We start from the raw sequence: 24,310 nt of genomic DNA, 5'->3' as shown, positions 1-24,310 counted from the left end.
CCGCGAGTCTTACCAGAATATTTTCTCAGGCTTGGTTCATGCATCTGAATAAGATGCCGCCGCATTATCTAGTATATGCATGTGGCTATCAGAGCTCATTGTTCAAGGATCGGACACAACCGCAGTGACATTGACATACCTACCTCGGTTGGGCTATCCTCTGGCCAAAACTACACGCTCAGTTTCAAGCCGAGCTTGCGACTTTGTGAGAAAATTGAGAAGAAAATGATATTGAGACCCTGTCTCAGTTATATGCAACAATTATCGAGACATTAAGACCATATGGCGCCGCCCCTGGTGCCCTCCCTTGTTCTGTTTCTGACGGGAGGGTGTAAGAAGCCTAAGCATTCTTTTCTTCTTGAATGCCCCTTCAGCGCACAAATGTGGCATAATGCCCCCGGCTTGAAAATGTTCGTTAGATGCCTGGGTGATCAAAGATCTTCCCAATGGAGCACGAAAAGAGATTTGATGTCTGAATTGTCGAAAACAGACCATAATAGGCAAGCTTAAAGCTTTAAATCAAGTCCTTTCGGAAATATACTCGCTCAAACCCATCTTCAGTCTTCCGCCCAGTCTCCACAAATCCCATCTTCACATACATCCCCAAATTCTCATACATTTTCACATTGGTGTAAAGTGTCAAGGCTGAACAACCCTCCATCCGCGCAACATCCTCGGCGCAGTTCAGCAATACGCGGCCGTATCCACGACCCTGGGCCGCAGGGCCAACGACCAAGTTGTTGATTTCGACTGAATGAGAACTCTGATCAACAGCAAGAACGATAGACCCCACTATTTCATTACCCTCATCTTGCAAGACAAGCATGTCATGTGTTTCCAACATTTCGTCATAATTTGCTAACATTGGTGCTGGTGGCTTGCCGATGCGCTCGATATATTTTGAATAAGCGGAGTCCACCATCGATTTGATGCATGGGATGTGTTGGGGTGATGCTCTGTGTATGGTGAGGCCAGATCTAGATGATTGCGGTGGCTGGATCATGTTCAAATTGGATGCGCTATCTTTTGATCTTTCAAGGTTGTATGTGGATGGGAATAAACAGATGGATCATGGTCTGCTACGATGATGTGTCACAATATTGATGCCTGATGGTGCCTGATAAGTTGGGATTGGAATTTAAGAAGATTAGCTAATCACGACTCCTCCAGAGATGTACCCACCGGATCAATCATGGCAAACAACCATGTCCTAACCTGCTGAACTCGAGGTCTAACACTTCCTGTGCTCCTAGGTCTCGAATTTCAGTGGTCCAGAGGACGTATATAATTCAAAAGGAGCTCTGATATGTCATTTTTAATACCAGTTCCGCATGAGTTCAGACCTTGACTTCACAGATTTCCCCTTTGTTGTCCGTAGCAAATATATCCTGGGAATTGGAAATTAGTCCACTAATCCAATGGTGGATTAGGTAAAAAGGAACAAATTGCACCAATAAATTTGGACTGCCTAACTTCGATCTTATGATGTGGTTAGAGTATACTAACATTCCTCACAAATAAAAAAGTAGAGGCTCTTTGAGGCTGCACAGATAAGTGTTAATGGTCTGGGGTGAGTCTGGACACCGGCGAGTCAAATCAATTCCCTGCCTGGTTGGGTAGATTAATAGCCTCATCTCATCAATAGAGGATTGAGAGGCGTGGAAACATGGGTGATTCCACCGGAGTCGATTCATAGATATCTCAGAGGCATAGAAGTATTCGTTGTGATAGTTGGGCTAATTGGGGCTCTATAAAGGACCGTCTGCCTCTCTTGTTGTTCCACTACTTCAACAGTCCAACAGATGCATGGGACACCTCAGCTTTCAACCATAAAATTACTTCAACATCATTCAATCTGTTATCGCTTTCTATCATAGACTATAATGACATGACTTCAGCCACATACACATCATGTATGAAGGGAATGATGGTTGATGGTGAACGGTGAGCAATGGCAGTTCGAATGGAACCCGAGACTTATTTGCATAACGAGTGAAGTTACTCTACATTTTACAGATCACCCTAGCTTGAAAATAGCGAGGGATGAAGCTTAACGAAGGCGTGATTCATTGGCAAAGTTAAAATGACTTATAAGTCTGTGTATATCTCTTGGTATGAGAAGCGCTTATCTGATTCGGTGACGTAGTAGTAGAGCTACTGACTTGCTCCCGAAATGAGTTCAATACTTGCCGGCAAGGCAGGATTGAGATGAGCTTTGCCAAGGATTCGAAAAATGCTTCCCTGATATTGGATCAACAATTGTCTCATTAATATGGATTTTCGCCAAATGGCGGTTTCACCAAGAACGGAGTATGGAAATTCCCCGACGTAGACGAATTCATTCCGAGGTTTCTGTCTTAAAAAAGCGGGTACAAAACCGATAGATTCTGACACTATTAATCCATGTTTAAGAACATCGTGGCCATAATGCAGCTTGATGTATGGCATGAGACATTTAGCGCCCGGAAGGACTACATAGAACTAGCTGACGTCAGTCCCAGAATGCATTGACACCTTGAACGGATGCTGCACTTGAGAAACAATGCATGTCTCATGTGGACCACCATGCTTTTCGTGCCTAAGCTGAATGCAGCAACTAAATCCGCGCATATTGAGCTTGAGCTCTGAATCCTAATTGTAGTGGAACGCTGAAGATAAGATTCGTGGATTTGGTTCGGAGCTTAATATGTCAACAGGGGCAAAAGACGGTCAACGAATCAGGTTTTGTTTCGTCCCACGTTACCACCTGTTGTTACTTGGAGTTGAAAAAACAAACCATACAGTCGACACATCAGAGATTGACAGCAATCGAAGCGCCTCTGCAGATCAGTACGGATAGGGGCACTTCCAATTACCGGATGATCGCTGCTACAAGATGAAGTTTAAAGTGGAGCCTCAGCCTTGCAAGGGGGATCGGGTTTGCTCTGGACGAGAGCACGACGCTAATCATCCCTTGACATATCACGTAAATTTGCAAGCTGACTGAGGTCAATGCGATACACGATAAATGATTCTGGTTCACTGATTAGGATACCTGGGCAAGGGAGCTCAACCTCTGCATTGCTCCTGAAAAACTTGGCTGCATCAGCACGGATCGATCAATACAAATCAGAGTGTTTCGCGAGGCGCATCAGTGGGTCTGCATGACTTTGATTTGATGATCTCCGCCAATCAAGGGACTGAGCCACGAGAACGCATATTTGTTGACACTCAAATATGTCCAGGAACCAAAATCGATGATCGAGGATGTGATATTTAAACAGCGCACAATCGCTGCTTTTTGAGCTCGCTAGGTCTCTCTTGTATTGGAACGCCTCGACCATGTTGTTCTCTGCCCCTCGTCTCCTTGTTCCTGCGCTCACTGCGTCCTTTCTGTCAGGTTTTACTGTCGCCGAAGACGCCACATCCAGGGCCCAGACAGCTTTGGACGCCCTCCAGGAGTGGTACAATAACTCGACTGGACTTTGGAACACGGTTGGCTGGTGGAATGGCGCCAATTGCTTGACTGTGATTGCCGACTTGGCTACCCTGGATCCAACAGTGATGGATACGGCGGACTACGTCTTCAACACCACATACAACGTGGCCCCTGCCTCGAACCCGGACCCTGGCCCGGAGGTGAAAACAACCAAACGCGACTTTCTTACTCCTCGGGCTAGCAGTGCTGGCAATGCTTCTGATTGGCTTGACTCCGCCTATGACGACGACGGGTGGTGGGTCCTTGCATGGATTGCTGCATACGATGTTACGGAAGAGACAAGATACCTGCATCTAGCGGAGGGAATTTTCGAGGCTTTGGTAAGCACATTTCTCCTTTCCGGGCAATCCTTTTACCTTCGCCCTTACTGATCGGTTTCTAGACAAAGGCCTGGGGTACTCGGTGCGGCGGTGGAGGTCTTCCATGGAACCCCACCAGTACTTACGTTAACGCCATTACAAACGAACTTTTCCTATCCGCGGCAGCCCACCTAGCCAATCGCGTTCCGGCTCGCAAAGGTTACTATGTGGACTGGGCACAGAAAGAATGGAACTGGTTCGCGGCCCAAGGGTTTATGGGGGAGAATGGTACAATCAACGATGGACTGCTAGACAATTGCGAAAATAATGGGGCTACAGTGTAAGTCTCACCAAACCGAGGAGATGTAATAGCATCCTAACATAAGTCTCAGTTGGTCTTACAACCAGGGCGTTGTTCTTGGCGGCCTTGTCGAACTGAACAAAGCCGCACCAAACAGCAGCTATCTCGAATCGGCGAATAAGATAGCAAAAGTAGCGATTGAGACATTGGTTGATTTGGATGGGGTACTGCATGACTTCTGCGAGCCAAATGACTGCGAACCGAATGCTACTCAATTCAAGGGCATCTTCATTCGCAATCTGCTGATGCTTCATAGCGTGTCCCCCCATGACAGTTACAAGAAGGTTATCACCAGCAGTGCGAACAGCATCTGGGAAAATGATCGCAGTGACCAAAACAGACTTGGTGTTGTATGGTCAGGCCCGGTTGTTAGCACTGTGGATCCTTCTACTCACTGCTCTGCTATGGATGCACTGGTCGCAGCTATTGCTGTCTAATAATGATTCTACGCTTCATGATGACCTGTATTTTGGTATCGGCATATTGGCGCACATAGGGTCTGTATTTGCATATAAATTTCTTTACCTCTTGAATCGACTCCCATATTCAGGGTTCTAATCGAGCCGTATCTCCCACATCTCTAATACGCTCCTGGTCGACGTGTCCACGAGGGCTGTGGCGCAAGTCCTGGCTTGCTGTAGCCAGAGCGGATGACTGCCGTCGGTACTAGAGATATTCCACCTAGCCGTGCCCCCTCTGCATCTTGTGCCCAGAGAGTAATGGCCACATAGTTGGTTCCGCTATAGTTCAGAATGCCCTCGGGGACCGGGTAAGACGTCTGAGGGCCGAGATTGTTGACTGGATTTGACAATTAGAATGAATACTCGATGGACATACCAAGTGCGTTACTTACTGTACTTTCCAAACTGGTAACCGTTGACAAACAGTTGGCAACGATAGTTGGAATCACCCTGGATATTGTGCGCATTTGTTGATGAATTGAAAACAAAGCTCATCGGGACATCCCACCCATCCGGAATCTCCAGCTTGAAGGAAGTTGTGTAAAAGCCAACGCCCGGCGCAGCAAGTCCAGTCCTAACCGGATTTGAAACTCTCCAATCAGCGTTAGGTGGCCTTGGATAATGGTAGCCTTGTCGCTCGGCATACATCGATCCCTCGTTCAATGGACCACGGGCCATATCGTGATACTGTTCCCCGCCAAGATTACCAGTAACCTTCCACGAGATATCTGACTGGTTGTGCCCTGAAAGATCATAGCCTAGAATGCCTTTCGGGAACTTGATCACATCTGTGCCTGGTGCCTCTTCATCCTGGCCCATGTTATCAAGTAGAAAAGTCAAGACATAAGATTTCCCGACAGTGAGATCCTTAGTAATTGGTATGTCTTGAGTGACTGTGGAATTTGCGCTGCTACCAGGCCATGACCCAAGAAACATGTCGTTCAGCCAGACTGAATAGCCGAAACCTGTGCCACCGGAGACGTTCAACCACAGGTTTGACTCTTGTCCATTTGCGGTAAAATGACCGCGGTAAATCAGTGAGCCCGTGTGAAACCCATAGTCCATGGCATATAGATTTGTTGGTGTGCTCAGATCCCGAGGATTGTTCGTTAACGTCTTTGAACAATTGGTCCATCTCGAATCATCGTACGAGGGGGCAATTTCAGGCAATGTATCCAAGTACTTCCACGAAAGATCTTCAAGAGCAGGGATATCTAGTCGTGGCGGGTGATATTTGACCGTAGCGGACAGCTTATTGGTTACTGTCCTGGAAGTCTTCAACTGTTCTCCATTGAATAGAATTCCCCTGACATTCTTCGCCGGCGAGGAGATCAGCTCAATCTCCGTCGTCGCGTTAACATCGCCGGTCAAACAAACATTTTCACCGCAAAACCTTGCACTGCGCATCAAGTAACCTGCCTTGACAATAATTAACTCCTTAGATGGCGAAGGAAAATTCCCGATCGGCTCTGCAGCAGTGACCTCCAAAGGCCAATAGTTGTATGCTTCATTCCGCCAGAGCAGATGGACCTCCAAGTCTCCAATGCGAATAACGCGGCGATCCGGCTTAACCTCCCACTGTATCACCGAGGTCGAGCCTTTCAGTCTGATTGTTATTCCATCCCCCTCAACTACAGTCGGGTTTCCAAGATGACGAGCAAGGGCAAACTCGTGCTTTTCGCCAGTTCCACCATACAGGATCAGTACACGTGTTGATCCGGCACCCCGAGCCCAAGTCAAGATTTCTGATGAAGAATAGATCAGACTCATGCCGCCTAGATCGTAATCCGTGACGTGAAATTTAGAATCACGACCGTACAGCGTTAAACTGCCACCCAGCTGAGGGATGGTGACACTTCCAATACTTGTCGGCAGGGTAATGGTGTACTGAGTGACGTCTTTGGAGCTGAAGTCGGCATGTCGAATGACGTAGAAGTTCGTGTGTGTGCCATTTCCCAGTAGAGGGGTTACTGCGATCGTAGCTGGAGCTCCGTAGGATCCGTTGACCCCTATTCCGGGAGTTGCTGTCAGGTATGCGGGTGATGCTTTGAGGAAGTTTGCTTCTAGCTTTTCTTCGCTGAATTTTTCACGCCAGATTCCGCGTTCTTCTGTTATTGCTGCACCATAGTCGTATGATGTGTATCCGTTCATATAGCCCAGATTTCCCCAGTTTGTGCCACCATATGTCTGATTGGTCAGTTGAGATCTTTGAAATGACTCAAGAGTCTTACCATATAGATGTTGAAAATCTTCACGCCGAAACTGTAGTTGTTCTTGTACACTACCCGGACGGCTTCCTCGTTCACAAGTTCACCGCACATTTTCTCAAGCACGCCTCCCCTGTTGCTTCATTAGTGAAGTCATTAAGAAGAAAGCTAAGAAGTTGCGTACCAGCCTTCACCGGATCCGCCTTGAAACTCAGCAATGGCGAACGGCGTAGCTGGGCTTTGTTGCTCATGAAGAATTTGCCAGTTGTGTGGAAATCTATACGTTGGCCATACACTAGGATTGGCACCTTTGGGGGGCACAATTAGCATTCCAGCATGGTTAAAGCCTTGAAAGGAATTAGTTCGAGATTGAATAAACTCACAATCATAGCGCATTGGATATGCATCAATCCCATAGATATCGACAGCTCCTAGTCCAGACCCTGGTGCCCAGTAACCCTCGACTTCATTATCGTTAACGATCAACGGTACAGTAATACCAGCATCCAGAAGCTGCTGCTCAACAGCAGCCATATACTCTTTGTTCATCTGAGATGGGAAGTCGGTAACGTCCGGCCACGTCGTATACTCATTCTCAGGCTGTACCAGAATGACGGGTCCACCATGCGTGATTTGGGCCTTTTCAATGATGCCGCCCAAGGTTGACATATATTTGGCCGTCGCATTGAGATACTCAGGATCATTGGAGCGAATTGTTGCATTCATTCGTAGAACCCATCCTGGTATTCCCCCAGCGGTTGTCTCTGCATTGATATATGGACCTGGACGAGCGATGAGATATATACCAGCTTCGGTCGCAGCTTGGAAGAATTTCTCTAAGCTCCAAATGCCGTCATTTACAACATGTCCAGGGTTCCCCTCCACGAGGCCCCAGTCGACGTAGAAAGAGACTCCGGTAAAGCCCATCGCTTTGATTTTCTGGAAAACATCGAGCCAGAGGTCCGGAACTGGGAGACGGAATGGATGGAATTCTCCGGAGAAGATCATCAAACGCTCTCCGCGGACTATGATCGAATGCTGATCCCACGTAACCTAAAGCTGGATCATGAACCTTTTACCAATTGTTGAATTCATCTTGGAATGGAGTGCCTACTATATCTTGAAGTCCAGTTTCAGTTCCAATTGATGTGTCAGAATACCCTAGGTGCGAAAGGGAAAGAATGGCTATAAACCATGACGCAAGGGAGAAGCATGATCTTGCCAAAATCATCTTGCAGAGATCATGTCAAATCGTCAAATGGAAATAATAATCTACAATGGTTCTCACTGCGGGGATTTTCAAGCTTTTACCCCCCGCACCCCCACGGTCTACTCCAGGGTGATCTCCGGCTAAATACATGACCCCGCAAATTAACAAAAAACCTACTCACGGTAAGATCAAACGGAGATGTTTCCGCTTGCATTGATTTTCTTGGCTTAGATCCTAAGACCTAAACAGTCGAAACAATCAGTCTGAATCTTCTCAGTAGCTTGGCTGTAGTCGTTGTCTAGTGGCTCTAGTCTGATTTGCCAAGCTCCCTAACTAGAAGAACCGCTATAATCTGCGCTCCTGGAACCACTAAGTCCCAAAAAGCTAATGCAGATAATAATAACTACCACGGGCGGTAAACCTTGGTAAGTAGTCCATAAGAAACAGCATTGGTTGTTAAACTTTTAGCATCACAGGGTGGCCAAGTACATGACATCATGGTACAATCACTTCCCCATCACTCTCTCTCCCCGCACTTTTCATCCTTCAACTCTCAACATTGAACGTACTATTTGACTTGCAAAGATGAATCCTCATATTAAACCAATCATTCTGCACGCGCACGACACGGGCCCGAATCCTTACAAGGTCGCAATCGCATTGGAGGCACTGAAGGTCCCTTACATTGTCAAGCTATGGGAGTTCGGTGATAACCCAGACACTGGTGTAAAGGGGAGTAACTTCCTCCAAATCAACGAAAATGGTCGAGTCCCAGCAATTGAAGACCCCAACACAGGGGTAACCGCCTGGGAATCAGGTGCATGCATGAACTACATTCGCCGAGTGTATGACTTGAACAATACGATTGGACCTGCCGGTAGCTCGGCACAGGATCTAGTTGACTTCGAGAAATGGGAGTATTTCCTCCTATCGACCCTTGGTCCGATGCAGGGACAGGTGAACTGGTTCAGGTAAGTAAATAATGGCGGCGAGGCGATATACGATATCTGATCTCGCTAGGCACTTCCATTCTCAGAAGAATGAGGACGCACTGCAAAGATATGTTGCCCAGTCTTATCGGTGCTACGATGTTCTTGAGGGCCAGTTGCAGAAAACAGCAGGAATGAGTATCTTGCCTGGCAGAACTACTGCTGTCGATTTTCATTTCCTGCCTTGGGTGAAAATGTATTCGTTTGCGGGTCTTTCTATTGAGAAGTATCCCATGATAAAGAAGTGGCTTGGGCTCATGGAAGCTCGCGAGGATGTCCAGGAGGCTTATGCCAAGATTCACAATAGTGCAGCGAAATAGTTGGCTATCCATTGGTGTTTCTTGTTACTACTGCCTTTATTGTGAAGAAAATCTAAATGACAACCAAAAGAATCATGGAATCCAATCAGAGCTCAATGCTATAAGTCGTGAAGCAGCTGGTCAGCCTGTCAACAATGCCTTCGGAACAGAAACAAGGCACTGTAGCAAAGCCTTCCCATCATGAGAATGGCCGGGCATCTTTCCCCCACGAACAATTAACCTGTAAAGCCTGATGAAGTATATTCGGCTCAGAAAGGACTTGATCCCTCTGATTACTCCACGCCATAAAATCCTCCTCAGTAGATCCATTCTTCATATGCTTGTTCGTCTCCTTCTGCTCCGCCACCGTGACATACGGCTTAGGATCCGGGGCATAAGCCTCATTATTAGGCGGAAAATCATGTCCAGTGTATAATCGTGTTGTATCAGGGAATGCTAGAAGCCGCTGCATAGACTTCCACAAAGCTCCCAGGTCTCCGCCTGGAAAATCGCACCGAGCACTTCCAACATCTGGCATGAAGACGGTATCTCCAGTAAACACATCGGGCCCGACATGGTAGCCTCCGTGGTCCGGTGAGTGGCCTGGTAGGTGCATCGCTACCGCAGTCATCTCTCCGATGCGGAATGTCTCATTGGGGCTAAAGAGGTGGTCGAATGAATTCTTGAGTTCTTCTTTGGGGATGTTGTACTTGTGTGCAAAGAGGTTCTGCACGATAGTAATATTTTCCCCAATGCAGATTGGGGCATTCGGATGGCCTTTTGTCCATAGCGTTGCTTGGATATAATATGCAGCTGAAAGGTGGTCGGTGTGTGCGTGTGTTTCCAGAAGGTGGGTGACCGTGAGGTGGTGTTTGCGGACTATCTTGAGAAGGGCATCGGCGGATTGGGTGCTGACTACGAAATTTCCGAGGTCGTAGTCGAGGACAGGGTCGATGATCGCGCATTCTTTTGTTTTGGGGCATACGACGATATACTGCCAAGAAGAGGTTTTGGGTTCGAAAATTGGGTGTACAATTGGATTCATTTTGGATGCATGCGCTAGAGAGTTTGCGAAGAGTTGATATGATTTGAAGACACTGAAAGTCAAAAGTCCTTCTCGCGTGAAAAAAAAAAAAAAAAAAAAAAAACTCTTCGGAAGGTGTGGCTAATTACGTATTTAAAGGCCATTATGAGGCCCAAGAACCATACCCTAAATTCCCAGAGAGGTGGCGAGCCCTGGATTTTTGCGAATGTCATTTTATATGCCCAATTTTAGACTGTCTCAAGAAGGTTCAGTGAACGGCGCAAAATGTCATTTTGGTAATAACTCAGTATTTTCTATGATCGATTTTTGTCTCATACGAAGCAGGCCTGGTTGCGATTCTAAATCTCAAAAGACCGTCGGAACAAATTCTGCACATGTTAGATTCTTTGCCATAACTATTACCATAGCACTCTAAGTGTGTAGGTAAAGGCTCTGCCGACGAATAAGGCAAAAGCGACCAGGACATAATCAATCCATTTCAATGGGAGTGCGGGAATCGCCGATTTCAAAAGGCAATTCGGGATAAGAAAGCCCGGTGTCCCAAGTAACAACTTTAACAAATTCACCCCAGCTAAATCGAAATCGAAATTCCCGGCTTTATCGCCTCGCAATTCTTTCAAGCATACAGTGAGCACATTTGAAGTACTTCATCAGTAAGCGTCGGTTGGTCATTTAAAATCTACCGCCATGGTGAGATTTCAGAGCACATTACATCACGTAGATCATGTTGCTCGGGGATTGGCTTTGAAAAGACTCGCCGCTGATGGTTGACCGGTCATCACGATCATCATCAGCTTCAGCTTGCTCAACAGGCGCAACCCACTGAGCAACTTGGAGATCAAGCGTGTGCGTGCGGTGGTTAAAGCGGCATTGCCAGCTTTTGACAGCCTTGCAGTTAGGCTTTTGGCAAATGTGACCCAAATAGCACTTGATGGATCGACATGCCCCAGCTCGGGAGCAAGGGTGTTGGAGGAGGATGTATCTTAGCACCTCGATGATGGTATTGGAGACGTCACTGTGATCATACTGACAGCCCATATCACCGCACTCGCCGGATAGGTGGTAACTATTGCACACTCTGTGTTCCTTGGCTCGGCGATGATATTCGTCAAAGGCCTCGGGAGATGGGTGAGGGCAATAAGTGTCAAGCCGGTCACCATCTTTATTGATGGGGATATATTCCTCGGATTTCAGACTCTGCGTTGGCAGCGTGGCGGTAAGAAATTCCTGCGAGCGACCCACAACTGTGGGAGAAGACCACAGCTGCTTAGGAGATGGCGAGTCAGAGTCTGCCGATCTAGCCAATTGTTGATTTGGCGACACATGTTGCTTGTTGCAACCGACGCCAAATTTGCAGATTCCCTGCTAATGCATGAGCACGCTTTCGTGAAGTTCGGATATAACAAGGAGTGAGTCACCTTTTGGAAATGCTTACAGATAGGCTTAGTGCCAGTCATGGTATTAGTGATCTTGGTATTAATCGTCTGGACTGGCGCAGCTGGCTTTGTGACAGCTAGGGGAGTAGACATGAATACAGAGGGTAGTTCTCTGATTGGTAGGTTTAGGTCCTCGAACTCTCGGTGGAACGAGGCCGCCTTGATAAGGGTAATTCGATCGCTGCCCCTGTAGGGTGTGAGCAAAGAGGTGAAGCCTGTGTCATGGCAGCCTGCAAAATAGATGTGACGGCATTGGTTAAGATCCACAAACAAGCGAAACATTTCTGCGGTGATATATTAGCATGACGAGACACACAGCGGGCTCATTGGAAGGTCTAGGCCCATACCTCTAATTTTGAAGTCGCTGCCTTCCTTCTTCTCGGCAGCGTCGACAAAATCAAAAAGATCCTGGGCCCTAGTGAATGAGGAGGTAAAGGGTGAAAGGGATCGAGCTTCATGTCCAACCATTCCGGCGCGAGCCAGAACTTTGGACAGTCCAAGAATATTGGCGTAGACGCGGACCATGATCCGGCATGAATCAGCTTGCATTCCCATTGTCGAATGCATCAGCTCTCTAACGGAGTCACTCAATTCGCGGGCGGCCTTAATACCGCCCTCACTTCCCGCTTTAAGAAAATGCTCCTTGAACTGGACGACAGTGATTAGCCGATTTCAATCAGAAGTAAACAATAAAACAATAAACAAGAAAGATCAATTGATTCGAAACTCACAAGGTATCCATCGCCATCAACAAGCACCAGAACGAAAGGATTGCGCTCCTTGCGAATATAGTTAGAGACCATTCCCAGAATGTTTAGGCGCCCGGCTAGCTTACTTGACCCCGGGCCTGTCTCTTGTACTTCTCTCGACCTTCCTTGACTTCCTCATAATCACTCTTCAGCGAGCTGTAGTCATCCAGGAGGTTCCTAAACTGGTTCAACAAGCCTTGCAAATTTTCATGGTTGCGTTGATTTTCCTGGGACAAAGATGCTAAATGATTGTTCAGGGAATCTATATCAGATTCCCTCAGCATATTGAAGGTAACGGGAAGGCGTACGCCTATCCCATGCAATACAGAAATTCAAGAAAGATCGTGAACATTCAATATGGTCCCAGAATAAGAATGAGATAACGATCGGCAAAAAATGGGTGGGTTGTTGATACGTGGGGAAGGGAGAGAAACAAATTTGTAGCTGCGTTGGCAGAAGCGGTCAAACAGTGGGTGGGGTATCAATCACCTGATTCCCGCATGTACACTTTCGCGTGGATTATCGCAACCTTTTAACATCCTCTTCGCTTCTTCATGTCTCTCTAATCACAAACAACCACGCGTTTTAGTCCATGCCAGCTCCCGTGGAGGACTTGGAAACGTGTGCAAATCAACAAAGCCGCCATGCCACCACGTATATGATCAGTGGGATCAACAAACCGAAGTACCCGGATTGCGGTCTCGGCCATCCTTTTCATGCAGTCTTTTTGTCATCGTTGCTTACGCAGTACCTTTGGAATATGCTAGAAAGCATTTTAGGTTTTATTTTTCCAGGCAATCCTACCTGAATCGAATAGGTTGGGCCATTTCCACGGCCAGGCCCTTGATGCCATAGACCCGCTCAGCATTCCTCAGCTCCTTCCCGACCCGTGCCCCCTGCGGTCTCGCTCAAGCATTCGGAACCTAAAGTCTCTTCGCCAATCTGAAAAGTTGGGACTATCAAATTTACCACTCTGTTTATATGCCCCTGGAGGAGGGAGCTAGGACGCTCCGTGGCATTATAAAACGTCCGGTCGCTGGTGTCACGGTGCAGCCTCTACAATGGCAATTTTCGAGCAACAGAATCCGCCAGAGCCTCGTCAAACCCCTCTTCTCCCCTTATAATAGCCATATCCACAGCGACAATAAGCGCCTCCTATTCCGCTAGCTCAAATCTATCATGCTGGCGGTTAAGCTCCCCGAGCTTAGGGCGTTGATGCCTAAGGTTTTGGTGGCTCAAGCTAAGATTTAGGCGCTAAGTCCCCGCCCATGCTCTGACAAAAGACACAGCGTTATATGACGGGCGCGCTTTTTTCCGATTCTACTTTGTGATTCCAGCGATGGTCTGCCTGCACTTACTGCATACAACACAGGGGAGCTCATCTTCTCAGGGATCCGATTCTTCTTAAGAGTTAAATGACTGGTCCCCGAGACAGTCTAGTAGGTCCAATGTGCTATATAATGCGGCAGACATGGTCGTATCTTTGCCAATGTGTCACGAGTCACAGCAGCTCTACAGTAGTGCCGTCATAGTTGAAGCTTCAGACCTCGGAATATGTGCTCCCCTGTGTTACACACCTGATTTAACTACTTGAAATTGATGACAAATGAGTGCATTCTGAGTATGTTAAATATCCACCGTTTACGGATCTATTAGCATGAACCATTGCAATTGCTAGTCCCGAAATAAGAGATACCCTAATGACCAATGTTGATCAAGAGACCGTGACTCCATCATGCAACTTCGGCGTTCATATCAACTTTATATTTGCTACGGTGTTTCTCGGTTGATGGTGGAAATTTCATCGCTCAGCAAACCATCCCTAGTGTGGAGGGTTTAAGCCAGCTAGTGGCATCTGCCGCGCAGATACGGACTTTGTGCAAAATGATTTTTAAAAGTCAGACAAGACCAAAGGTAGTTAGTTATATTATTTTGCAATTACTAATGAAGGTACCTGAACATCAAGGGCATGAGTACCCCAAGTTTTCCTGGGCAGCTAACCCATTTCGGTATGCAGGATGCTCAACGGAGCCCATGTGAAATCCGAAATCGTGCAAGATCGGCAGCCGACGACATTCTGTTGCATAACATAATGAGACTGGTGAAGTTCGGTTCACCTCAATCAGCCTCGGTATCCATAGCACATATGACGAGGTGGGCGGGATCGTCATTGCTCTTTCCGTGGAATATAAACAGTTACACCCCGCTCTAATCCCGATCCAAGCCAGCGTCTTTGCAATCGCAACCATGAGAGCCATTTTGTTTTCGCTGAGTGCGTTCGCATTCTATGCGATCTTCTATTTTTCACAAGTCAATGGGCTCAATGAGCTTGGCCTTAAATCTGTGGCTTCAGGAAAGCTTCCTGGTCTCAATGAGCCCCTGCGCACCGTGTATACTGGGGTTGAGCCCGTCGATCGCATCCTGACTGTGCTCACCACGTTCTTCTATCCTGTTCTTGACGGCCAAAGCTCAGCGCTTCTGCTGCATGGCATCGGGTTTTCTGGCACATTTGGGGCAGCATGGACTCTGGTGGTACTGGAATCTTGGCGAAAAGGCAATGCTGGTACAGTCGCGGCATAGTAAGTCACGACCACAAGATGTGCGAATCCCACTTTCAAATATCAACATACTGACCCTAGATGCAGTCCTGCGATTTTTGGTCTAGCAGCACAAGTTCTGACCTTCGCTTTCGCAACCCCTTTGATATGTGCCCTGCAACTGGGATGCTCAGTTACGGCGCGCCACCCCCACGCGGATAATATTCGTGTTCCTCGTGTCGTGCTAGCTGTTATTCCGGCTGTCTTTGTGATCGGCTTCCTTGTGCCGACTAACTTGATGATTCTCCCCGCGCCGGACGTGATCTCTGTGGACTGGAAGCAGATAGCTATCGCTGCGTGGCACCCTTGGCCTGTATATGTGTCCATCCTCACAACTGCAGCCTATTATGTCCTCGGCCCATTCTTCACGAACAACCATCGGGCGTCCATGTCAGGCTTGCGGTGGGTCTATGCGTCCGCGTTCATCCATGCTGGAGTCAGCCACCTCGTCACGCTGGTCATTTCCGTTGCCACAGTCTTGGCTCCTGCTCTGTTTGACACCCGCTTCGTTGATGCGCTTCACCCGTCTAAGGTGTACTCTTTCCCCGTTCCATGGTCTGGGATGCAGGTTGATACAGTGGCCGATGGCGTGCATGTGTTCTTGCGCTGGGATTATATGATCGGATCGGCGGGCATTCTGCTGTGGGCCTTGAAATTGCATACTGTCGCTCACAAGCAGATCTTGAGCTCCATCTCTTGGACGAGTCTTTTCTTCAAAATCGGCTTGTTGACGGCTCTTACAGGTCCAGCTGGTGCAGCGGTGGAGTTGATGTGGGAGCGCGACGAGTTGGTCTTCAATGAGACTGGCTCAGGGCAGCAAGTTTCGAAGGCCAAAAAGTCCTCCTAGCTCACCATTGTCTAGGAGTCAGTGTGATTCCTATATGGGATGGGTATATTATGTTTTGTCCACCAGAACTTTATGCTCTTGGCAAAATGATGTGTATTTCTAATAATGCAGACACCAAATATACTATGTGATAGCAATCATATAGACATCTTGTTCACAACTTCATATATCGCTTTGACGTATGCCTCAGTATTGTCATTTCCAATGGTGCCACCTCCAGCCATGCGATTCATAACGTAAGAAATCGTCATTCGTCGTTCACGATCCATGATGATGATCGAGCCGCCCCATCCTCCCCAATAGCAAATGTCGCCTTCTGGGATCCAAGAACGAGTCCGAGAATCAGATAGAGCTACCCCGAGAGCGAATCGAACGAAATCGGAAGTGACAAGATCATGACCTTGAACCTGTTCTTCCAGGAATGTATCAATAGTACTCGGATCCACGATGCGCTTGTCATCAACAGTGCCACCGAGAGAAACAATGGAACCAATTCGGGCTAGCGCACGAGCATTACTAAATCCGTTGGTCGCGCCCATCACAGCCTTCCTGAACGGCGGCGCCGTTGTAATCTCAGCGGGAAAGGGAGATCCCATAATAGCTCTGGCTACAATGCTAGCGGGGTCAAGACTTCCAATGGGCAGAGCTGGGGGTGGGACGAGATCCGCCGTGCGATGCCATTGATCTTCCGGTACTCCATACTGGAAATCCGCATCCAAGGGACGGGTAATCTCATCCGCGACAAACTGCTCTAAGGTTTTCCCTGTAATCCGACGGATAACCTCGCCAACCATATGGCCTTGATTGGAAAGTTGATAGCCACTTCTCTCACCAGGAGTCCACCAGGGGGCTTGACTCGCAAGTTTCTCGGTAGCAGCTTTGTTGTCACAGAGCTCTTCAAAAGTCACGGGGCTCTCCCACGCGGGGACCCCGGATGTGTGGCTGAGAACATGGGCCACTGTAATGTTCTCTTTACCATTGGCTGCGAATTCAGGCCAGTATGTCGCAACTTTTTCATTCACATCTAGTTGGCCGCGATCGACAAGCAGCATGGTGGCAAAGTTGGTGACTACCTTGGAGCAGGACCAAACCAGCGCAATAGTGTCCTTGTGCCAAGGTTTAGTCTTAGGCACGTCGGTATGACCACCCCACAAATCGAGGACATCCTTGCCGTCTATATTCACGAAGAGGGATAGACCTAGTTCGTCTCCTGAAGAGAGTTGTTTCTGCAAAAGCTCCCGTACAGGCTCGAATGCGGGGTCGTTAGTTCCGTAGACCTCGACCATTGTGATTGTGATGCCCCCGTATGTTCCGAGAAAATTCGTAAAAATTCGTAGCGATATACTTCAAAGCCCTGGACTCTGAGCCTGGTTGCTTTTTAGAACTACTTTGTCAAGTGATGATGCGAAATTCAGGATCAAATTCGACCGCGGCAGGCAGCGTTGCTTATGAATTATGTGATCGCTGACTCAGTAAAATTGCACTGCCTTCGACTCAGTTACTAGTGCCTGGGCATGCCAGTTTGGGTAAGGCAGTAATCGACTCTTCGTCAGTTCAGCGCCCTTTGTCCCGCATTTTGGAGGTTGATATTTAAACACCGCATAACTGATAAGTAAACAGAAGGCTATCCTGAGGTGGTGACATAGCTACACGGTTTGGGACAAAGAACAAAGCACGATACAACCACATCCAGGAACAGAAAAGAAAATAAAAGGCTGTTGCAATCTAGAAGCCTGAAAGGTATGACACATACTTGTCCATAAGTCCTCGATCGAGGATCGGAAAATGAAGGCCGCCTGAAGCATTCAACATGCGATCTGTGTTTGTGGTGTCATACACAGGCATGTTTTCAAATAGCTCCCATCGGGTCAGCCCGTCATGCACCTTTTCAGCGAGCATAAATTGAAGTGGCTGGAGCCTGAACGGGGATTTATCCTCTAGATGCATGTGCTGAAAAACAGCTCAAACGAATATTGCCTATTACATTCTGTCCCACCTAGGCCATCCCCTGCTTCTCCACTATTTTCATATTTTCTATCGTTCACATTGTATCTGCTATGAAATTGCATACTGTCGCTCACAAGCAGATCTTGAGCTCCATCTCTTGGACGAGTCTTTTCTTCAAAATCGGCTTGGCATGGCCATTACATTTGGTCAGTTTGTAGGACCTCTTATTGCCGGTTACGCGAGGTTAGTCCTTGGTTGGGGAGGTATGACTCTAATATTGGGTGGGACTTCTGGATTGATTGGTATTTTGTCTTTGATTATCAATTGGTAAATGTGAGACGTCCAATCAATCTTTGGCTCATTACGGGAGAAATAGAGTACTATTTTGAATCAAAAGTCGCATAAATAGATCGGGGTTCAAGGCTTTGTTGAGTGTTCAAATCTCAAGACAGGACGCCATTTAAAGGATGTGGTATACCGCTAGTTCAACTGCATGCCTATACAGTCTCTTATAAGCTGAAAGCCTGATATGAAAGAGTAAATAAAGAAGTTTACAAGCTTTTATTTGATGCGATGCTAAAGCTTCCTTAGCTTTGTCTATTCAGCTCAACCGACTGGCAGTGAGCCGATTGGAACCTGCAAACTCTACGAAACTGGTGGATACCAGAATGAGACACATGGCGACTCCACAAATGACTAGGCCTTCATGACAGCGCCTCCAGGACAAGAATCTGAACACAGCTTTCAGTTCTTTGCTCTACCGATTGTCCGTTTGCCGACGGACTTCCTTTCAGCAGCATTGGAGGAGAGGTAAATAAATTTCACGTTCACTTCGACCAGTCATATCAGCCAACATTCTTCAGGTATTCATATGACCTGTGGAGCGCGACAAGCAAACAAAGTCATCTCCGAAGACGTCCAACCAACATTCAAGATTACATGAATGCTTGCTGAAGGTTATTATCTTGCCACAGTGTCGGATTACCATATCAACAGCAAGATCTGTTACTATAGCAACAGCCACGCGAGGCCTTCCACCGGTTCGTCTGGTTTCCAGACTGCTTATTTAATGGGCTGTGCGGGTGCATGCAGCGGCGGAGGCTGTGACCAAAACTCGAGTGCCCGAGATTACAGTGCCTTCGATCGTCAATCTCTTTTCTGAATGTCTGGAGATATGAATGTGCCTAGACAAACTGTATAGCGGTGAATTGTAGGTCGCACATCCTAGTCATTTATGTTTTTTCTTTTCTTTTCTTTATTCGTCACCCGGTCTCTATATTTTCTATGGGAACTGGCCGCAGAATGACGGCGGGGTCCATGTCCAGTGTGTTGTAGTTTTGCAATAGGATTGAGCTCAATTCTGCCCAAATTGATAGTCTCCCAGTTCAGACTCTAAGTAACCGGTCCCAGGGAGCCGTGTTCAATTTTCAACCTCCAACCCCAAACCTGAGTATGTAGGCGGCCAGGTGATCAGGTATTGTAACCTCACGGACCGCCTTACCCCGCTCCTCTTCGACGGGCCCTATCAGAGCCTCAATGACAGGATGGCGAATAGCGGATCTTATCCCTCTGATTGTGTTATCCAGCGAGGAATTGCCCTCAATTCACATCATTGGCCGACATGCTTATCGCCCCAAAAGTCGCCGACTAGTAGAGCAAAGGAGGCCCTCTTTCATCACTCTATCTTATCAATCAAAAGTAAGCATTTATTTTGTTGCCTAGCAGCCAATTTCAGAGCACCCGTGTATAAGTTGGCCGTGGAGCTTTCTTCGGTGTCACTGAGTCATTGTCTTCCTTGGCTTCGAGACTATTGCTTCGCTTTGTTGAAGGGACCCTCGAATTATGTCCGAAATTGCGGTTCTTGATGACTTGCACAATGATTCCTCTTTCATAGTCAGCCGAGCGAGCGTCACATTATTTGGGCCTGCTACCTCTACGGGCTTCGATTTTACGCCGCTTTTTGAAGATGTCGTCCTCTCTTTGGTACCATCAGCACTTCTCTTGCTCACTTTACCATATCGCATAATAAGTCTATACGGCCAACGGCAAAAGGTATCTCCTGAGGGCTTTCTGCGTGAGAGCAAATCAGTTCTCTTGGCTACGTTCGCCACGATTCATCTAGCGCTTTTGATTCTTCATATCCTCAACTCATCACTACGTACCATTGCCACTATCGCCGCATCGGTGCTGGCGTTTATTGCCAGCCTTGGTCTCTGTTTGCTTTCACGGCTTGAGCATTCTCGTTCTATCCGCCCATCCCCAATTATCAACGGCTATATTTTCCTCACATTGATTTTTGATATTGCTCGTGTGCGAACATTGTTCCTTGATTCGAATAACGGATCCATCGCCGGATTATTCTCCAGCATGATTGGCGTGAAGGCGATGATTCTGCTTGCCGAGGCAGTCGAAAAGCGAAAGCTGCTCTTGCCACCATATCGTGGCTTGTCTCCGGAAGAAACAAGCGGCATTTACAGTAAATCTTTCTTCTTCTGGCTAAATCAGCTCATGACATCTGGATTCCAACGAGTTCTTCAAAATAATGACTTGTACCCAATCGACCGTGAAATGTCCTCATCTTCACTCCAGCAGCGAATGAAAAATGCGTGGAGTGCTTCAGCACAGCATAAGCGAAGGGCTTTTTTCTGGGCAGTGTTACGTGCGAATTCGAAGTCATTACTTTACTGTGTCATCCCGCGTTTGTTGCAGATCGCCTTCAAATATACTCAGCCTTTGCTGCTCACGCGGACGATTGATTTCGCAAATGATGCATCCCAGTCGGATAGCATTGGTTGGGGTCTCACTGGTGCTTTTTTCTTAGTTCTCGTGGGAGTCGCGCTTTCAAATGGCCTTTTCTACCATATGACCTTTCGCTTCGTGACGAGCGTTCGTGGTAGCTTAGTGAGCATCATCTACTCCAAAACGGTCGATCTCAGCATCACAGCCCTCGATGAATCGGTTGCGGTAACTCTGATGTCCAGTGATGTCCAATCCATTTGCGATGGTTTCCGATTAATCAATGATCTCTGGGGAGTACCAGTTGAGCTAGTCATTGTGATTTATCTCTTGAGTCGCCAACTTGGCATTGCAGCACTCGTGCCAGTCATTTTTGCCGTTGTATTGACTGTGGCTATCATATCAATGGCAAAATCCATGGGACGCGCCCAGAAAATATGGATGGAAAGCATTCAGACGCGAGTTGACGTCACGGCAACCATGCTGGGGTCTATGAAGTCTGTCAAGATGCTTGGCTTTTCTGATTGGCTTGCGGGTATTATCCAAAGGCTCAGGGTAAATGAGCTTCAAGAGGCGAAGCTCTTTCGCAGGCTGCTTGTTTTGCGTGTATTCCTTGGAAACAGCCTCAGATTCCTTGCCCCACCTTTGACATTTGCTATCTTCACAATTATTCCCGGAAAAGGAGGTTCTTTGAATTGGACTTCGGCTTACACGACCTTGTCGCTGATTTCACTTCTAGCTACGCCTGTCAACACTTTTATCAGAGCAATCCCTGCTATGAACACTGCTTTGGCGTCGTTTAACCGGGTACAGAAGTTCCTTCAGTCAGAGGGCAGACGTGACCATCGCATACTTTTGGAACATTCTCCAGTCTCAACACACCACATTCAGTCGAGCTCGGGAGAGCTAGAGCTTGGAGACCTAAGCCTCTCAAGACACAGGCCAGATTCGGACGTCATTACTGCCCGAGATGTAAGCTTCGCGTGGAGCCGTCATGCAACTTTCTCGATTCATAACCTCAATTTGAGTGTCCAGAAAGGACAATTCTGTTTTATCATTGGATCAACAGGCTGTGGGAAGAGCACTATGATGAAAGGGTTTTTGGGTGAAACACCATCAACCAAAGGCTTTTTGTATACAAAATATCGAGACACAGCGTTCGTGGATCAGACGCCCTGGATTCGCAACACTTCATTCAAGGATAACATTCTGGGCGCGTCGAATTATAACGAGATTTGGTATCATGAAGTCCTCAGCGCATGTGGATTGGATCAAGATGTTGCAAATCTACCTAATGGTCACTGTGGGTTTCCTTTTTCTATAAACTCGGCCTAGTATGCTAATGCTTGTCCCCTACTTGTAGCGACCAAGGTTGGTTCCTCCGGAATTTCTCTGTCTGGGGGACAGAAGCAACGACTTGCCCTGGCTCGCGCTGTCTATGCATGCAAAGAAGTCGTTATGCTGGATGATATATTCTCGGGCCTTGATGCTGATACTGAAGAGCATGTCTTCAAGGCTCTTTTTGCGATTAACGGATTGTTTCGCCGACTGAATACGACTGTGATACTGGGTACGCACGCTGTACACCGACTCTCCTACGCGGATCATATCGTCGCTTTAGATAAAGATGGCTCCGTTGCGGAGCAAGGAACTCTGGAGGAGCTCAAGGCCAATGGTGGCTACGTTGCCCTCTTGAAGGCACAGTATAAAAACCAAGCCAATGTCAAAACAAACCCCCAGCAGAAGGATAAGACAAGCGCCCTCGCTGGGTCTGGTCAAGGAGATCGCATCGATACTATGGAAGAAGAGTTGGCCAGGGGAAGTGGAGATTTTGCTCTTTACCTTTACTATTTTGGGTCTGTGCATTGGGCATCCAGTCTTCTCTGGATGACCTTGCTTGTGATGGATGGATTATTACCGAAAGTGAGCGAATTGGTGGTCAAATATTGGGTGAGCTCGTTGGAAAATAATGGCAGTTCTGTCAATTCTTTTTACCTAGGTCTCTATGCCTTGGTGTCAATCTTGGCGGTCTTTGCGCTTGTGGGTGGGGGTTACCATTTATTCATTTTCTTCTGCCCCCGAAGTGCTGAAACTCTACACGAACGCGTTCTAAATTCAGTCATGCATGCACCTTTATCATTCTTTACGTCGGTCGATACTGGCACCACTCTGAACAGGTAAGGCTGCCTTGATTCAAGAAGAATTTTGAAGTATCTTGGATCCTAACTACCATGAGCAGGTTCAGCCAAGATATGACCTTGATTGATCATGATCTACCTTACTCTGCTTTTGACCTCATATTCTCGCTTGCGTACGGATTCATGTCCGCTATCATGGTGTGCATATCTGCGCCGTATTTCGCTGCCGTGATACCGCCAGCCTTCATGTTTCTGTGGATGTTGCAAAAGTTTTATCTCCGGACGTCACGTCAAATGCGACTTCTCGACCTCGAGGCGAAATCGCCACTGTTCTCTCAATTTATTGAGAGTCTTTCCGGTCTGGTGACCATCCGCGCCTTCGGCTGGGCGTCTGTATTCGAAGACCAGAATCTCACCTTACTTGACACGTCACAGAAACCATTTTATCTGTTATTCTGCATTCAACGTTGGCTGGAACTAGTCTTGGATTTGTCTGTGGCTATTCTTGGTACTATCTTGATGGTTCTCGTGGTCAAATTGAGAAACGAGGTTGGCACCGGATACGTCGGTCTCGCCATCCTCAATGTCATCACCTTCAGCGAGTCACTTTCGGAGATTCTTCGAAACTGGGTGGAACTGGAGACTTCTATTGGGGCTATCGCTCGAATTAAAGACTTTGTTACCCATACCGCCTCTGAAGACAAGTCAGGGGAGGATGAGGGACTCCAGGTTGGAGAGTTGAACTTATCCTCCTGGCCATCCAAAGGCGCAATCGAGTTTGAGAATGTGTATGCATCGTACAAAACAGGCGAAGACCAACCATACGTTCTCCGCAATTTGAACCTATCAATCCAACCCGGACAAAAGATTGGCATATGTGGTCGCAGTGGCAGTGGTAAAAGCTCGCTTCTAGCGGCCTTGTTCCGACTGCTGGAAATTGATCCTCAAAGTCGCATTCGGATTGATGGGGTGGATATTGCAAAGATTCCACGGCAGATTACACGCGTGGCTCTTAACGCCATTCCACAAGAGCCGTTTTTCACGCATGGCACTATTCGTGCCAATATTGATCCACATAGCACCAACAGCCTCGAAGATATAGAGCGGGTTCTTCGTCGCGTTGAACTGTGGGGTATTATTGAGATGAAAGGGGGAGTCGACGCCGCCCTCGATGTCAATTTCTTCTCTCACGGTCAAAGGCAACTCTTTTGTCTTGCACGAGCCTTGTTGCGCAAAAGTAAGATCGTCGTTCTAGACGAAGTGACTAGCAATGTGGACATTGTTTCTGACGCATTGATGCAACGAGTAATCCGCGAAGAGTTTGCTGATTGCACGATCTTGGCTGTTGCTCATCGGCTCGAGACGATCCTTGACTTTGATCGCATAGCCATGATACACAACGGTGAGCTCATTGAATTTGATACACCGGGGGCACTTCTCAATAGGGACAGTGCATTCAAGGAGCTTTACGAATCATGAAACAGAAGTTGGTCAGTCGATGGAGGGATCGG

At 47.4% G+C, this 24,310-nt stretch overlaps 9 protein-coding genes across 9 annotated transcripts; 4 read left to right on the top strand and 5 right to left on the bottom strand.

Annotated features, from left to right (window-relative positions):
* Positions 1–514: 514 nt before the first annotated feature.
* On the bottom strand, positions 515–1,003 carry N7484_001853 (GNAT family N-acetyltransferase; the record flags this gene model as incomplete). The annotated part of the gene is made up of 1 exon (XM_057112273.1): positions 515–1,003. The coding sequence occupies one exon, from the start codon at positions 1,001–1,003 to the stop codon at positions 515–517; it is 489 nt and encodes a 162-aa protein (XP_056977010.1).
* Positions 1,004–3,321: 2,318 nt separating this feature from the next.
* N7484_001852 (putative glycosyl hydrolase) lies at positions 3,322–4,575 on the top strand (the record flags this gene model as incomplete). Its single annotated transcript, XM_057112272.1, has 3 exons — positions 3,322–3,798; positions 3,861–4,117; positions 4,170–4,575. The coding sequence occupies 3 exons, from the start codon at positions 3,322–3,324 to the stop codon at positions 4,573–4,575; spliced, it is 1,140 nt and encodes a 379-aa protein (XP_056977009.1).
* Positions 4,576–4,718: 143 nt separating this feature from the next.
* On the bottom strand, positions 4,719–7,814 carry N7484_001851 (glycoside hydrolase family 35 protein; the record flags this gene model as incomplete). Its single annotated transcript, XM_057112271.1, has 5 exons — positions 4,719–4,936; positions 4,992–6,786; positions 6,831–6,939; positions 6,991–7,114; positions 7,190–7,814. The coding sequence occupies 5 exons, from the start codon at positions 7,812–7,814 to the stop codon at positions 4,719–4,721; spliced, it is 2,871 nt and encodes a 956-aa protein (XP_056977008.1).
* A 787-nt stretch (positions 7,815–8,601) lies between these two features.
* On the top strand, positions 8,602–9,325 carry N7484_001850 (glutathione S-transferase family protein; the record flags this gene model as incomplete). The annotated part of the gene is made up of 2 exons (XM_057112270.1): positions 8,602–8,987; positions 9,037–9,325. 2 exons carry the CDS (start codon positions 8,602–8,604, stop codon positions 9,323–9,325), a joined length of 675 nt encoding a protein of 224 aa, XP_056977007.1.
* A 178-nt stretch (positions 9,326–9,503) lies between these two features.
* On the bottom strand, positions 9,504–10,349 carry N7484_001849 (MBL fold metallo-hydrolase; the record flags this gene model as incomplete). Its single annotated transcript, XM_057112269.1, has 1 exon — positions 9,504–10,349. The coding sequence occupies one exon, from the start codon at positions 10,347–10,349 to the stop codon at positions 9,504–9,506; it is 846 nt and encodes a 281-aa protein (XP_056977006.1).
* A 708-nt stretch (positions 10,350–11,057) lies between these two features.
* N7484_001848 (Zinc finger CCCH-type) lies at positions 11,058–12,818 on the bottom strand (the record flags this gene model as incomplete). Its single annotated transcript, XM_057112268.1, has 5 exons — positions 11,058–11,714; positions 11,768–12,069; positions 12,133–12,433; positions 12,517–12,564; positions 12,621–12,818. The coding sequence occupies 5 exons, from the start codon at positions 12,816–12,818 to the stop codon at positions 11,058–11,060; spliced, it is 1,506 nt and encodes a 501-aa protein (XP_056977005.1).
* Positions 12,819–14,781: 1,963 nt separating this feature from the next.
* Positions 14,782–15,978, top strand: N7484_001847 (uncharacterized protein; the record flags this gene model as incomplete). Its single annotated transcript, XM_057112267.1, has 2 exons — positions 14,782–15,113; positions 15,180–15,978. The coding sequence occupies 2 exons, from the start codon at positions 14,782–14,784 to the stop codon at positions 15,976–15,978; spliced, it is 1,131 nt and encodes a 376-aa protein (XP_056977004.1).
* Positions 15,979–16,115: 137 nt separating this feature from the next.
* N7484_001846 (serine hydrolase domain-containing protein) lies at positions 16,116–17,264 on the bottom strand (the record flags this gene model as incomplete). The annotated part of the gene is made up of 1 exon (XM_057112266.1): positions 16,116–17,264. The coding sequence occupies one exon, from the start codon at positions 17,262–17,264 to the stop codon at positions 16,116–16,118; it is 1,149 nt and encodes a 382-aa protein (XP_056977003.1).
* Positions 17,265–19,767: 2,503 nt separating this feature from the next.
* Positions 19,768–24,278, top strand: N7484_001845 (uncharacterized protein; the record flags this gene model as incomplete). The annotated part of the gene is made up of 3 exons (XM_057112265.1): positions 19,768–21,964; positions 22,025–22,838; positions 22,901–24,278. 3 exons carry the CDS (start codon positions 19,768–19,770, stop codon positions 24,276–24,278), a joined length of 4,389 nt encoding a protein of 1,462 aa, XP_056977002.1.
* Positions 24,279–24,310: the final 32 nt, after the last annotated feature.

Source organism: Penicillium longicatenatum (genome assembly GCF_028827895.1).
Source record: "Penicillium longicatenatum strain IBT 33135 chromosome Unknown contig_1_segment0_segment0, whole genome shotgun sequence".
Taxonomy (NCBI): domain Eukaryota; kingdom Fungi; phylum Ascomycota; class Eurotiomycetes; order Eurotiales; family Aspergillaceae; genus Penicillium; species Penicillium longicatenatum.
The sequence above is the reverse complement of the archived record's forward strand: the minus strand, read 5'-3'. Positions and strand labels throughout refer to the sequence as shown.